The sequence below is a fragment of the Ictalurus punctatus genome, chromosome 15, assembly GCF_001660625.3.
Source record: "Ictalurus punctatus breed USDA103 chromosome 15, Coco_2.0, whole genome shotgun sequence".
NCBI classification, from domain to species: Eukaryota; Metazoa; Chordata; class Actinopteri; order Siluriformes; family Ictaluridae; genus Ictalurus; species Ictalurus punctatus.
The window spans coordinates 18,266,745-18,280,101 of NC_030430.2; the positions used below are offsets into that span (position 1 = coordinate 18,266,745).

The 13,357-nt window shown below is 40.4% G+C and overlaps 1 protein-coding gene across 1 annotated transcript in view; it reads right to left on the reverse strand.

The window, feature by feature from the left end:
- spen (spen family transcriptional repressor) overlaps positions 1-13,357 on the reverse strand; it is a 37,405-nt gene that overhangs the window by 2,343 nt on the left and 21,705 nt on the right. The window contains exons 4-13 of the mRNA XM_017486991.3: positions 10,546-10,703; positions 10,263-10,463; positions 9,764-9,915; positions 9,488-9,613; positions 9,108-9,221; positions 8,915-9,028; positions 8,680-8,780; positions 987-8,547; positions 500-835; positions 182-376 (exon numbers count right to left, since the gene is read on the reverse strand). Coding sequence (XP_017342480.2) covers positions 182-376; positions 500-835; positions 987-8,547; positions 8,680-8,780; positions 8,915-9,028; positions 9,108-9,221; positions 9,488-9,613; positions 9,764-9,915; positions 10,263-10,463; positions 10,546-10,703 — 9,058 coding nt within the window. The remainder of the gene's footprint in view (positions 1-181; positions 377-499; positions 836-986; positions 8,548-8,679; positions 8,781-8,914; positions 9,029-9,107; positions 9,222-9,487; positions 9,614-9,763; positions 9,916-10,262; positions 10,464-10,545; positions 10,704-13,357) is intronic.

The window sequence follows — 13,357 nt, forward strand, 5'->3', positions numbered from 1 at the left end:
CTTTGGGTGCTGGAAGAGGGAAACCACAAATGTAAATATGCATGCGGCCCTGATTTTGATAACCTTGCTCTAAAATGTTTCCTCACCATATATATTTACAACTGCGACTGCATAATCCAAAAGTATACATATGCATATTTCAAATGTAATTACAGTTGTTAAAGGAAGCAACTATGCTTACAGTCATTCTCCTTGCAACTCCCTCAAGTTGGGAAGCTTCTAAACGCATTCGCTGTGCAATGCGAAGAGGAGGACCGCCTTCTGAAGGAGGCAGTGAACGGTGAGCCAGGACATTATTACCAGAAACAAAGTGTAACTGGACTGCAGCACTATCATTCTTGAGTGCCAAATGACCTTGCCATACAATAGGATACTTCTGCTCAAAGAGAAAAAGCCAGAAAGCACAACAGTTACACATAAGTATTTGTTCTTAAAACACAATCAATGTCCAATGAATTCTCTATGATCCAAATAGATATTGCTAATATAATGAACTTACCTTCAGCAGTTGAACCATGTCAACCGATGTGTGCCCAGCACTGTCAGATTTTATATCTGGTCTTATATTGGATGGTGCTGAAGGAAGTAGTGAAATGGGCCCTGATGAAAGACACTGAAGTCCCTTCTGTAAAGAGTGAGATAATTCCAATTTGGGTGTAATGGCAGTTGGAGAGTTGTAAGCAGGAGAAGTGGTCTCGTCCTGGATCCGATGTACATGAGACATATCCATTGAGCCTGGATGCCTAACATGTAGCATGGTAAGTGTGGTTTCCCTAAGTTGTCCACCAGATGCAATATGGGCAGGTTTAGATCTGTGTTCACCTTCCTGGGATCTCTGAAAAGGATACATAAAATTGTTTTTAAAATGTAGCGGTTTAATTTGCTTACTGAAATTTTAAGTGTATGATTTTAAACCTGAATTTTGTGAACATAACAGAACAACTAAAACACTTTTCCTACCATTTAGTTACACTATGATTACTCACCTGTGATGGTGCAATGCCATAATTAGCCATGTTAATCCCAATGACTGAGGAGCCAGGTAGTTGGGAATGGAAGCCATGTATTTCTCTATAACATTCAGGCATGGAGCCAGGACTGCCAGGATGTATCCGCTGTACTCCTTGAGCAGAAATGACTGAGCCAGGATTATGACCAATTACTCTATTCTCTGAATGAGGAGAATGAGACATTTTCACCTCCAATGCCTTTGGTGAGTCTCTCAGAGTCAATGGAGGATTCTTAACAGAGGGAGATTTTGAAGATGCTGAAGATATATGTGAAGGTGATGACAATGAAGGAGGCTCTGGTGTTTGAGCCTTGTGAGCTTCAAGAACACCTGGGTGCTCTGTTAACTGTTGGGGCATAAGTGCACGCAAGTCTCTGTTGTAGTGATCCAAATGCAACCCTCCATGATGTATCCCTTTGTATTCAGGCTGCATTACCACAACATCTGAGTGTAACTGGGCCAAAGATGTCCTGTGTGTTCCTTGATGGAAGTGTCGCACATCATTTTCATTTGCCCCACTAACCTGGCCAGCACTTGCATGTTGCTTCAACAGCCTCTCTCTCATTATTACTGGTTGGGGTGTAGTGGTGCGTTGTGGAGGAGTAGATGTTGGGGAGGAAAGGGCGTCTGTACGTATTCCATAGTTAATTCCAGCTAGAGGAGGAGTATTCATTCTGACATTTCCTTGGGACAACTGACCAATTGTGACTGATTGTGTGGCACTGTGAGGGTGCATAATGACGGACTGCTCAGGATGATGTACCTTTGTCACATGGTTAGGCCCGCTTACCCCCAAGCCTACTGAGGTACTAGGTGGGCATACTTTAGAGAATGGAGAGACCAATGTCCTTGGACAATGTAACTCATGTTTTTGATGACAGACCAATCTATCATTAGGAGTAGCTGGACTTGAAATGTGATTTCCTGGCAAAGGGGAGGGGTGTGGACTTAAAACTGGGCTGTGATTGAAGGACTGTGATTGTTTAATGTCGGCTTTCGCTGAAACAGATTCTACAACAGATACTTTTTTAACATGATGTTGCTGTAATATAGATGGATTGTATCTCAATACCTGGTGACTGGAACTAATGTGTTGGAATGTTTTCAAAGGAGCACCCTGTGAACCAATATGAGAAGATGATTCAGATTTATCAGAAACAGGACCTTCCTTTTTTATGGAGGAAATGACAGGCTGGGCATTGAACCCCTGGGTGCTTAATATAGCACCTGTGTGTCCTTGAGCTGTGGGTGTCTGGGATGCTTTAGGGGTAGATGGCTGAGGTTGAAGTTGCTCTTGTTTCACATGAGATTTTGAAACAGACTGCTGAAATTCAATGTCAACTACACTTGCTGGTGGGATTTGGCTAATTTTAGCAACAATACGCTGGGGACCCTCTGTCTTTTGCCCTGAATAACTTAGTACCATCACACCCTCTGAGGTGTTTACCCTCAAACCAGGACCTGAGCCTGGGTTACTAGGTGTGCTATCAGAAGATCGTCCCTCATCAGAATTTGAGAGTCCACGGTACCTATTGTTGTCATTCATGCCAAAACGATACTTGTGCTTGGGCTGAGACAGTCCAGAGCTGCGGTTGCTCAAAGAGATACGTGGGGTGTTGTCAAAATCAAAGGGCAAAGGAATTCGACTAATGACAGAGGTAGCAGTAGAAGAGATGACTGTGTTGCCCATTTTTTCCTGAAAGATATTCAGAGTTTCATTGGGTTGTGGAGGAGGTTGTTGTGGAGGCACCATTTGAGGTGTAATTGGTGTTACAGGACTGGGTCTATCCTTAAGTACTGAGGATTTTATAACAGGTAAACTCTCATTCTGGGACATTCTAGGGTCTGTTAATGATGTTGTGAGCAGTGTGCTTGGCACAGAACTGCTGTTTAAAGCAGATACATATTTTGGCTCCATTAGAATTTTCCTTAAGGTGCTAGAGCTGGGATCAATATCAGAGGCTTTTGTGTCAGGGGGAATTGCAGTATTTGCAGAGTGACTGCCTACTACCACAGTTGGTGCTGTTGCAACTACAGCAGCTTTGTGTATAGGAGGTATCACTTTCTCATCTGTCCTGGTCACCCAGTCTGGGGTTGTGTGAGGAACCTTAGCTGAATGAGCTGGTGTTACATTTAGGCAGGTTGATGGTGGGGTAAGAGCAGGTGCTACTGGTTCTGACAATGGTTCTGGTGACCTTAAATATGAAGGACTATTAGTTCCAGAATGAAAGGCTGATTCTTGAGGTTCAGGCTGGTCTACAGCAGGTTGTTCTGCCTCCTTTGGAGTGTTTAAGGTCACCACTGATGCAACATCATGCTTACATGCAGCAGCCACAGTGACTACAGTAGCTGCTGCAGCTGAAGTGGCTGTTTTAGGATTGGCAGTTTGCATGTCTTCAGGAATGGACTCAGGTAGTTTAACTGCTGCCAATTCAGCTTCCAATACTGCATGTGAGATCACATCTGATTTTCTGTTGGCAGAAAACTTTCGACCTTTGGATTTCTTTGGATTTGTTTTAAGTCGAGGTCTTCCTCCCTTCTTGGGTACCTCAGATGGTGGACATTCAGTAACAACTGTTAGTTGAGATGACTTTGAATGTGGAATCAAACTACTGCTTGGCTCAAAATCTTTTACACTCTTTATAACCAAGCCTGTGACTGGTTCTATGGCCTCATTTGAAGTGGGCAAGACGAGTGATGTTGGATGGAGTGATGTGTATGTAGGAGGAGTGTGAAATCCATCTGCATCAGCAGAAATATTCTCAGTAGTAATTGAATCTATTGCAGCAGCAAGCTCAGTTTCACTTGCAGGATTGGCAGGCTTTTCTACCTCAGTTTGATCTGACTCTGCTGCAACCGGTGTTAATACAACAGGAGGTTGACAAGATGGTTCCTTGTAGGGTGGTGGTTGCTCAACTGATAGATTAGAAATATTTTCCACTGCTCTCTCTAATTCCATCTGACGGGCAAGGAACACTTCCTCTGGCTCAGCAGGAGGCTCCACATCTGAGAGAACTTCTTCCCTCTCATCTGGGCTGAGATCATCTACAACTTTGAAGTCTTTTGCAGTTGTAGAGTCCTCTTTAACAGATAATTCTGTTTTAGTTTTCTTTGAAGGATCTTGACAGTGTTGACTGCTCTCATCCCCAGAATACAGTGCATCTTTAACTGCATCCCCACTAAGATCAATAACAAGGTTTTTAAGATTAACTGACTTATCAATAGGAATTGTTTTGGTATTGCGTGTCAATCTCGGCACCTTGACATTCACACTTATTTCAGACATCTGTGGTTTGCTCATCAGATCTGTTTCAGACTTTTTATCCACTTTTTCCAGTGAGGGAGTATCATCTTTTGCTTTAACTTGGGACTTCAAGCTTTCAGAGATATCTGCTTCTGATGGTTTGTCTGTTTTAGCTGGCTTTCTGCTCTGTCCAGCTCTAACTATTGCCTGAACCTTTTGAGAGCGAGGAGAACGCCATCCTTCTGCAATTTTAGTCATTTCGCCACATTTTCCAGACTCTTTGATATTAGTGTCATCAACTTCAGGTGTTTTTGTCTGCTCCCCATTCATTGAAGACACAACATCCATTCTTTTACGTGTTTTTGGTGGACGGCCTCTCCTTGTGCTGGCTGGTGGAGTCGATACATCCTGCTCTACAGATTCTTTATCAGCACGCTTTCGCATGGAACGCGAAGATTCAGCAAAATCTTTGCCTTGCTGTTGATGCGCCTCATCCTCATGTGGTGTCGCATAAACGGATCGAACATTCCGACGCTGCCGTGTTCTGCCATGGGGCATGTTTGGGTCATTGATCTGCTCCAAATCTGTTGCATAAACAGGTGATTTGGAAGAGCTTTTGGAGTCAGATATGATTTTTGTTGCCTCTCCTCTTGGTGATGATGTCCTTTTCAGCTTTTCTCTGTCAATCCGTTCACTCTTTCGTATTGCTGGTTTCTCAATGCTAGCTGGTTGAGATGGCAGCATGGGTAATAATGATGATGGGTTTGCTTTTGCTTTTTTATTCTTAGTTTGTTTCCGTGCTGGTTGTGTTGGTTCAACCTCAGGTTCAGAGACCACTAACTGCATCTCCAGAGATGACTCCACATTCTGATGAGAATTACAATCAAGATATTCTGGTTTCTCTTCAGCCAGTTCTACCTTAAGAGGCACATGTACATCTTTAAGCTTAGCTGGAATAGGAGACAGACACTCAGCAGAATCAGACTCTGCCTCCAAATTACCTAAGCATGCACCAGGCGTTGGTGGTTTTACATCAACATTCTGCTCCGCAGCTAAGATGTTCACCGCAATTCCTCTGTGTTCATAAATTTCCTCTTCAGGCTCTACTTCAGTGTTGTCCATCTTTGTGAAAGGTGGTGTGCTAACAGCAAGAGCTGCTTTAATGTCATTCGTTGGGCTGGACAGTTGATGGGAGACTATTTGAGTATCTTCAAATTTCTCATCTATAACTGGTAACAATGATGACTCAGTAACAGGACAGGTTGGCTTATTTTGGTGCACAAATGTCTCTGTGGGGTTCAGGAGAGATTCCGTTAAAGAAGGGCATACTGATTTTAAACCAATCACAACATCAGTTTCTTTAGGGGACTGAACTTGTTCTTGATCTGGCACAGTATTTTTTTCAACTGTCTCAGCATCAGTGTTTTTTTCAGCAGAGTGTGATTCTTGGTCTTTGTCTTTTTTTTGCTGTAGCTCCAAAAATCGGTTATGGAACAGCACTGTGGGCTCCTGCACTAGGTCTGCTCCTACAGTCTCAGTCTTTTCTACAGTGATTATAGCCTTCTCTTTACCGAGTCCAATCTCAGGATCACCGTCTTTGCATTCAAGATGTCGAAGACGTCTTGAATCCTGCTCAAAGATAGAGCTGTGCAGAAAACGAGAGGCAAATAGTTCTCCACTCTCTTGTTCTTCTAGCTTTGGGTCTTCTTTTTTGTCATCAAGCTTTCTTTCAGAGTTAGACCGGATTTTCTTTTTTTTCATATACCAGGATGGAATAGGTCTTGGTGTGGGCTCAACTTTCTCTTTGTCTGTGCAATTTCGAAAGCTTGTGAACCGTGAGTCATAGCCAAGGAAAGACCAATTATCTTCCCTTGATGAAGAGAGAGACTTAGCCCGTTCAAGCAAGGCTTTTGTGTCTGGTGTTATTGTCTTATCCAGTGCAAATTCATAGAACTTGTTTTTTTCCAAGGAACCCGAGAGCTTGAGGTCCAAAACTTTTCCCTCACATTCTCTTTTGTGGGAAGTGTCCAGCTTTAGTGACATGTGTGTGTAATTACCATATTCATCATCATCATCATCATCATCATCATCTTCATCATCATCAGAGTCTGACCGAACCTCTCCAGGTTCCAGTTCATGTACAAGGCGCTTTCTAATGCTTTCACGTTTCACAATGGTGCTGGGAAAGCTAATTTCTTTCAGCGTGTCCTGTTTCATTTTACTCTCCCAACCCAGACCCTCATTCCCAATTAGTGATTTCTTAGCCTTGAATAACTCCATGTCTGTGACAGTGTTGTGATTATTGCATTTAAATCCAACCCAGTGTGAGTTGTTTTCTGGTTTAAATTTGTCTTTTGCTTTATCGGCATGTGTCAAATGTAACGAGTCAGCAGGCAAATCCTCATCATCTAAGGCAGAGGTAATATTCCTTTCAGAATCATCATTTAGTTCCCTGGAACCCTGATAACTGCACTCTTTATTAGTGATAAAATGATAATCAAATGTTTCTGACCTCTTTCGTTTGAGTGGAAGTGAAACATCAGTAACATCCTGAGGGGGTCTACCTAACACATGTACAGGACTTTGCCGATCAAAGTCTTGCACATCAGTGCTAAGTGCACTTTCAGTTTTATCTGTATTGTCACAGTCTTGTAGATGCTGCTGGAGCTGACGGTTTTGCTCCATTTGTTTTCTACAGCTTTGTGAGTGGTCGAGGTCAAAGAGCAACCTTTCATCACTATTCAGTGCATCTATTTGATGCAATGCAGAGTGCCTTTTAAGGTCAATTAAGTGCTGTTCCATTTCTAAGTTTTTGGTATCAGACACATTAAGACTGAGGCACTGCTGATCCTTTGCTCCAAAATCATGCATCCTCTGATCAAGATCGTTTATAGGATCTGTTGCTTCCTCTGCCAGTTCCCTAAGTTGCAGGTCTATATTGTGACCAAGATTTTTGCTCATTTCTGAGTCTGGCCTTTCACTTGTGGTTCTTAAAGTAACCATACATTCTTTCTTATCAATTCTGCTCTCTCGCTTGGGCATCTCAAGTTGAGCAAATTTCTTGTCCTCTTCTAGCCCCTTTGAGAAATGAATACTGCCCAGCCACTTCAGTCCAAATCGCCCTTCATCTTCATTCTGGCTTACCCTTCTCAGTTGATTAGCTCTTGTTGTTTCTTCCTCAAAACGCCTCTTTCGAGCAGCTAAGCGATCAGCATCAGAATTGCTTTTTTCAAATACAGGCTCATCTTTAAGGTATTTTCTGCCTTTGATTTTGCCTTCTTTATCTACAATCTCTACTTGGCTAGCCAAACATTTATCTTTTGGCATTTTTCCATGTTTAAAGACCTCTCTACTTTGAATTTCTATTCGATGTAACACAGTCTTGTGATCAGCCAAGGGTGGTGGAGTTGGAGAATTGACATTATCACTGCCAGCCTTTATTCTTTGTTTCTCAACAACGGCATGGTCAACAAACTTTCCTTCCTTTTCTTTGACACGCGTTAAATGGACAACACATGGTGGGAGAGCTAGTTTTTCTTTTCCAGATTCTTTTTCTTTGGTTAGAGTTTTGCTAGAATTACGCTGGGCTGTATCAGGGCTAGCCTCCCTGTCAGGTTCAAGGTCTGTCTCAGATGATGGAACACTAGGAGATGAAAGTTTTAACTTCCTTAATTTGTGCTTCTCAGTTCTGTCCTTTTCCTTACGTCCAGCTCGCCTTTCTTTTTCTCCCCCATTTCCACGATCTGCTTCAAAGAGTGGCCTTTCCTTCTCAAGTTTATCACTTTTATTGTACCGCTCCAAACGAATTCTGTCCGGCTTTTCAAAGCGTGGTGGAGAAATCGAGCTGCAACTGCCACTTCTCTCAGAAGAGCGACTATAAATATGATGTTCAGAGTCACTAACTAGGCGTTCAGTTAGAACAGGGGAAGCAGTAGGGCTAGAAGGACGACGTGGATGAGATGGACTTTGGTTGTGTTCAGCTGTCCGTCGGCTATGATCACGTTCTCGGTCTGTTTCACAGCGTTCTCTGTCTCTATTACGTTCTCGCTGCATGTAGCTGTATTTTCTTATGTCTTGCTCATAAGGGTCTCGGTAGTCTCTGAATTCACAAGGCTCATCATAATATCTTGAGTCACAGTAGTCCGTTGTGTAGGGATCCCATTCTGTGTAAAATTCTCGACTTCTGGCAGAATATTTGCGACGCAGCTCTTCGACATAGGTTCCAGGAGTTCTCACATTTTCATAGCATGCCCGTTCGGTGGAGAATTCATGATAGAGTGGTCTCCGGTCATCTCTGAAAAAGGGAGGAAAAAGTGTGCCGTTACGTGTTTTTCTAATGATTATGACTCAACATAAAAGTGGAAAAAACAACAATGATTTTATGATTTAAGAAAAAAAACAAAAAAAACAACACAATTTCACTAACCGACGGTCAGAAAGGATATCATAAAAATCTCTGATGTCCTGTCCTGATGCTTGCATTGAACGGTAAAAAGCCATCTGACTCTCATGGTTGGCAAAGTCAACCTAAAAAAATAATATTGACAACTGATGTAAAAAACAACAAAACAAGAACATTGAGAAACCACAAATGAAAAACACTATAAAAATAAATGAAAGTATATTTTATATACACTTAATAGCCTAATGTGCTTGTGCACCTTAATTTTGTTACCCCCAATCTTCCATCCCTTGGTTTCCTTTACTGCAGCCTGTGCACATTCAATATTGTTATAAAGGACGAGGGCCATTCCCTTCAGTCTGTCAAACACAACCTAGTGAAGCCAGAAAAGTAATAATGAGAAATTGGAATCATGAGATTAAACTGAAATTATTTTTAGGAAGAGTGAGTACCTTAACAACATGTCCATAACGGCAAAAATGTCTTGTAAGATACTGTTCTGTGATGTTGGAAGCCAGGCCATCCAACCATACACATGTGGTAGGCATACTTTTTCCAAATCCTAACTGTAAAACAAAGAAATAAAGAAAACATTAATTACAAGTAAAAAATAAATAAAAATGGGTTGGGTTAGGAATGCTGCAGTAGTGTCCAATCAATAAAAGACTCCTGAAATAACCAGAAAAAAATTGTTTATGTCCAACCAAAACAGTACCACGCCCATATTAAACCAGTGAATTAAACTTGACGAGCACAACAACAGAGTTCATACAAATATTTCCAGGATCCCGGTCTTAAAAATTAACAATAAAGTACACATTTTAATCCTCACCTTTAACCTATTGCTGCCAAGGTACTCGCCATCCATTTTCTTTATTGCTTTGCAGACACTAGCAATGTCACAGTATTGTAGAAATGCATACTGTGGGGCACCATTTACCTTCTTTATATCAATATCCTGTAGAGGACAGATAAGGTAAACATGTCTCATATCATCAATAGCATTTCAATTTCAATTAATTGAAGAAATAGGTTGACTGTTAAACTAATGTGAGACCAAAATACAACACTGAAAAGCAATTTTTCCTAAAACTTAAATTCAACTTACAACAATGTCCCCAAAGCGCTGAAAGATGTTAAGCAGGTCATGGTAACTTGTTGTCTTCTCTAAATTTCCAATGAACAGTGTTCGCGTAGCTTTGGGATGAAATTCATCTATCCGTTCATCAAGTGGCCGGAACTCATTCTCGCTTTCGGTCTCTACATCCCAAAAACATGGACATATAATTAGCACAAATGTTGCGATCTATTACATATGATAAAGTTGTATACATTCCGTAAAAGGATATAAAGAACAATATGTCAATGCGTGTAAGATATGTCAGTTGAACACACTCCTATATTACCAGTCAATTTACAAAATTAAATTTACATAGCACTGGGTATGAAATAGTTTTTAAAGACACTGCAGTTTATTCATACAAATATTATTTTTACAATGAGTAAAATAGCTCTCTATTTAACAGATTAAACTAAGACAAAAGAATTTTAGTCTGTATCCATTTTTAACATTATCCATTAAAAAGTAAAAAAAATTATTCACTCACCAGGGCCAGTCCAAGCAGTAACATCAATTTGCATCCCAAAAAAGAGCTTCCCCTTTGATGCACTAAGAGCTTTTTCCTGGTCCTCTTGCTGACGAAAAAAGACAAGTCCATATCTTTCTTCGGAGGCACCGTGAATCTGAACTGATGTCACTTTTCCATGCTTCTTAAATTCATGGAAAAGACCATCTTTCAGACTTGTATCTGAAATTTGACAAAAAAAAGTGTCATAAATTGTGACAAACATGATCACCATCAGTATCATAGAATAATTCCAGATGTTTACCTGTTGAACGCACAGGGAGGTTCTGCACTTTGATACCAAAACTCTTGCGGGGCTCATCTTTATCCAGTGGAGGCAGAGGTTGAGAAGAAGGGGCTTGTACAGCAGCTGACTGAACAGATCGAGCTGGAGACTCGTCACTGGAGCTGCTACTGGATTCACTGTTTATAAAACACAAAACCCATGTAAATAATCACTATCAACATTCAATATTTTAGCTTTATTTTAGCTTACATTTTTGTCAATACAACAGAACTTGAGGGGACCTGAAGCAACACAATAGACATGAAACCAGAGCCTGTGGGTGCAATCTACAAATACACCCTGGAAGGAAAGGCAGTCTATTGCACGCACACACATTCACACCTAAGGGCACTTTAGAATACACAGTCCACCTACTGACATGTTTTGGGAAATGGAAGAAAACCCATGAGAATGGCAAGGACAACATGCAAAACTTCACACAAACAGTAACACAATCTCAGGATTAATCCGGGGACCCTGGAGATGTAAGGTGGCAATGCTATCATCTTCTTAACAAACAGCTGAAGGAGGAAGACAGCAACACAGCAAGTATTTTATATTAATTTTGCATTTACCCTCATCAGTGTTCATTACAATACCCTGCATGCCTTATAATACCTCAAATAATCATTGTAAATCCTCACAACAAGCAACCATTCATTATTACAATAACCCTTACCAGTAAGGACTACTAGCTACTCCTGGAATACTTGTGGGTAAAAATTTAACTTGGCATAGATAGGCCTATATTATAATATAAAACTGCATAGTTCACTGCTTCTGGGTATAGTACACTAATGAAGCCATTGGGAGACTGTTTTCAGTTGGTCCACTGTAACTTTCACTTTGAATTATTAGTGTGCTCAGTCAGAAGTTGTCAGACTGAATGTGGAAAAAAGGTTTCACAATAAGCTTTTGTACGCAAATTCACCACTCTTGAAAGTGTGAGCGACAGAAAACAAAAAGGGGGAGATGTGCGCTATTCTTTCTGGAATTAAGTACCAAAATGAGAGCATGTGATAACCTAAACTGTGGTCACACTGGCTGTGTTTTTTCTCTTTGTCCCATGATCATCATTTCTGACTGTCCACATGACAGAAAAAACACCCTGTGGGATCTCAGTCCTGATGCATGTAAAATAGAAGAAATCGCATGCTCGCTGACTGAAATTTCAATGATGACTGCAGGAGATTTATCACTCAAAAAAGTGCAAGCCTGATATCACTGTTTTAGGGAAGGAGAATATTTATATTATAAGGAAATATTTCTGAAATCATACTAGTAAAATATATGAAATACTAGCTTAATAGTTCAATAAGGCATGCGGAGTTAATCCAGTTTTTGCATTAATGGCAAAGCAACATGTATTTTTAGGATACTGATTTAGTACCATTTAGATATACATCTTTCTGGCAATATTTTGACAAATTCTATTAGTGGTTTACATTAGTTACTTTAACTGGAACATTGAAAGATTAGTTGATTATCAAAATGTATTACTTGATTATAAAAATAATTTGTTACTGAAGTTTAATTAACCTCATCAATGGTAATGGGGCAGTAGAAGAATGCTTGCAGACTACAGGTGTTAGTGGTGTGTGAAATACAAAAGGTAAAAGCTAAAGGTGTTGTTTTTCACTGTTTTTAACAGCAAAAGTAAGCCACAGTAGAAAAGAACAATTTTGTATATGTGTATAGGCCGCAGTTCAAACTGGAAGACTATTAAAATAAATAAATACATTTCCTGGGATATTCAATAAAAAAGATTCTGTAAATAACTGCAATTATATCTATTTTTCAAACACATTTTGGCTTTTCAAAATGTCAAGACATTTCAAAACATTTCGCTTTTGGCTGGCAATAACATTTTTTCCCTTAAATTATAGGTTAATTATATATATTTATTTAGTTTAATTATATAAACATATTGAAGTGGGTTTGTTTTTTTTTCTTTCAAAATGGAGTGTATTGTCATATGTGTCATTGGGTTTAGTAAATTTGCCAGTCACTAGTCTAAAGCTAGCTATGGTTGTCAAAGTGTGGTCTGGGAACCCCAAGATATCCGTGAAGCACCAACACTACTACCTCCTGCATCACCTTGCAGTGTCAATCCATCCATCTCTCTTCTATACCGCTTATCCTTCAGGGTCACGGGCAACCTGGAGCCTATCCCAGGAGGGGTACACGCTTGACAGGGTGACAATCCGTCGCAGGGCACAATCACATACACATTCACCCATTCATACACTACGGACACTTTGGACATGCGGGGGAGGAAACTGGAGTACCCCTGCAGCACGGGGAGAACATACAAACTCTACACACACAGGGCAGCGCCGGGAATCGAACCCCCAACCCTGGCAGTGTGAGGTGAACGTGCTAACCACTAAGCCACCGTGCACCCTGCAATGTCAATCGATCTTTAAAATAACAAGACATTAGCTGGAATAAACTATTTTCTGAAGCACATATTTGTCAGGGGGTTTTTTCACTATCATATAGTGCGTTGATGCACACCATAGTAATTCTAATATTTGACTTTACTATACTATTAATAGTATTGTTGAACAAGACATTTAACCTGTTTGAATTGGTGTGTAGCAACATGAACTCTGTATATGTGGAGTAAATAATCTTAGTTTTAACATGTCCATAAACTCATATGTTCTGTGACTTTCATAATGCTTTGGCAATATGTGAAGCCCACTTTAGAGACTACAGAAATTTGCTGAGTATTTAATTAATTTCTATGATGCTGCAAGACCACAGCATGGAGTGAAGAGAGCAACAG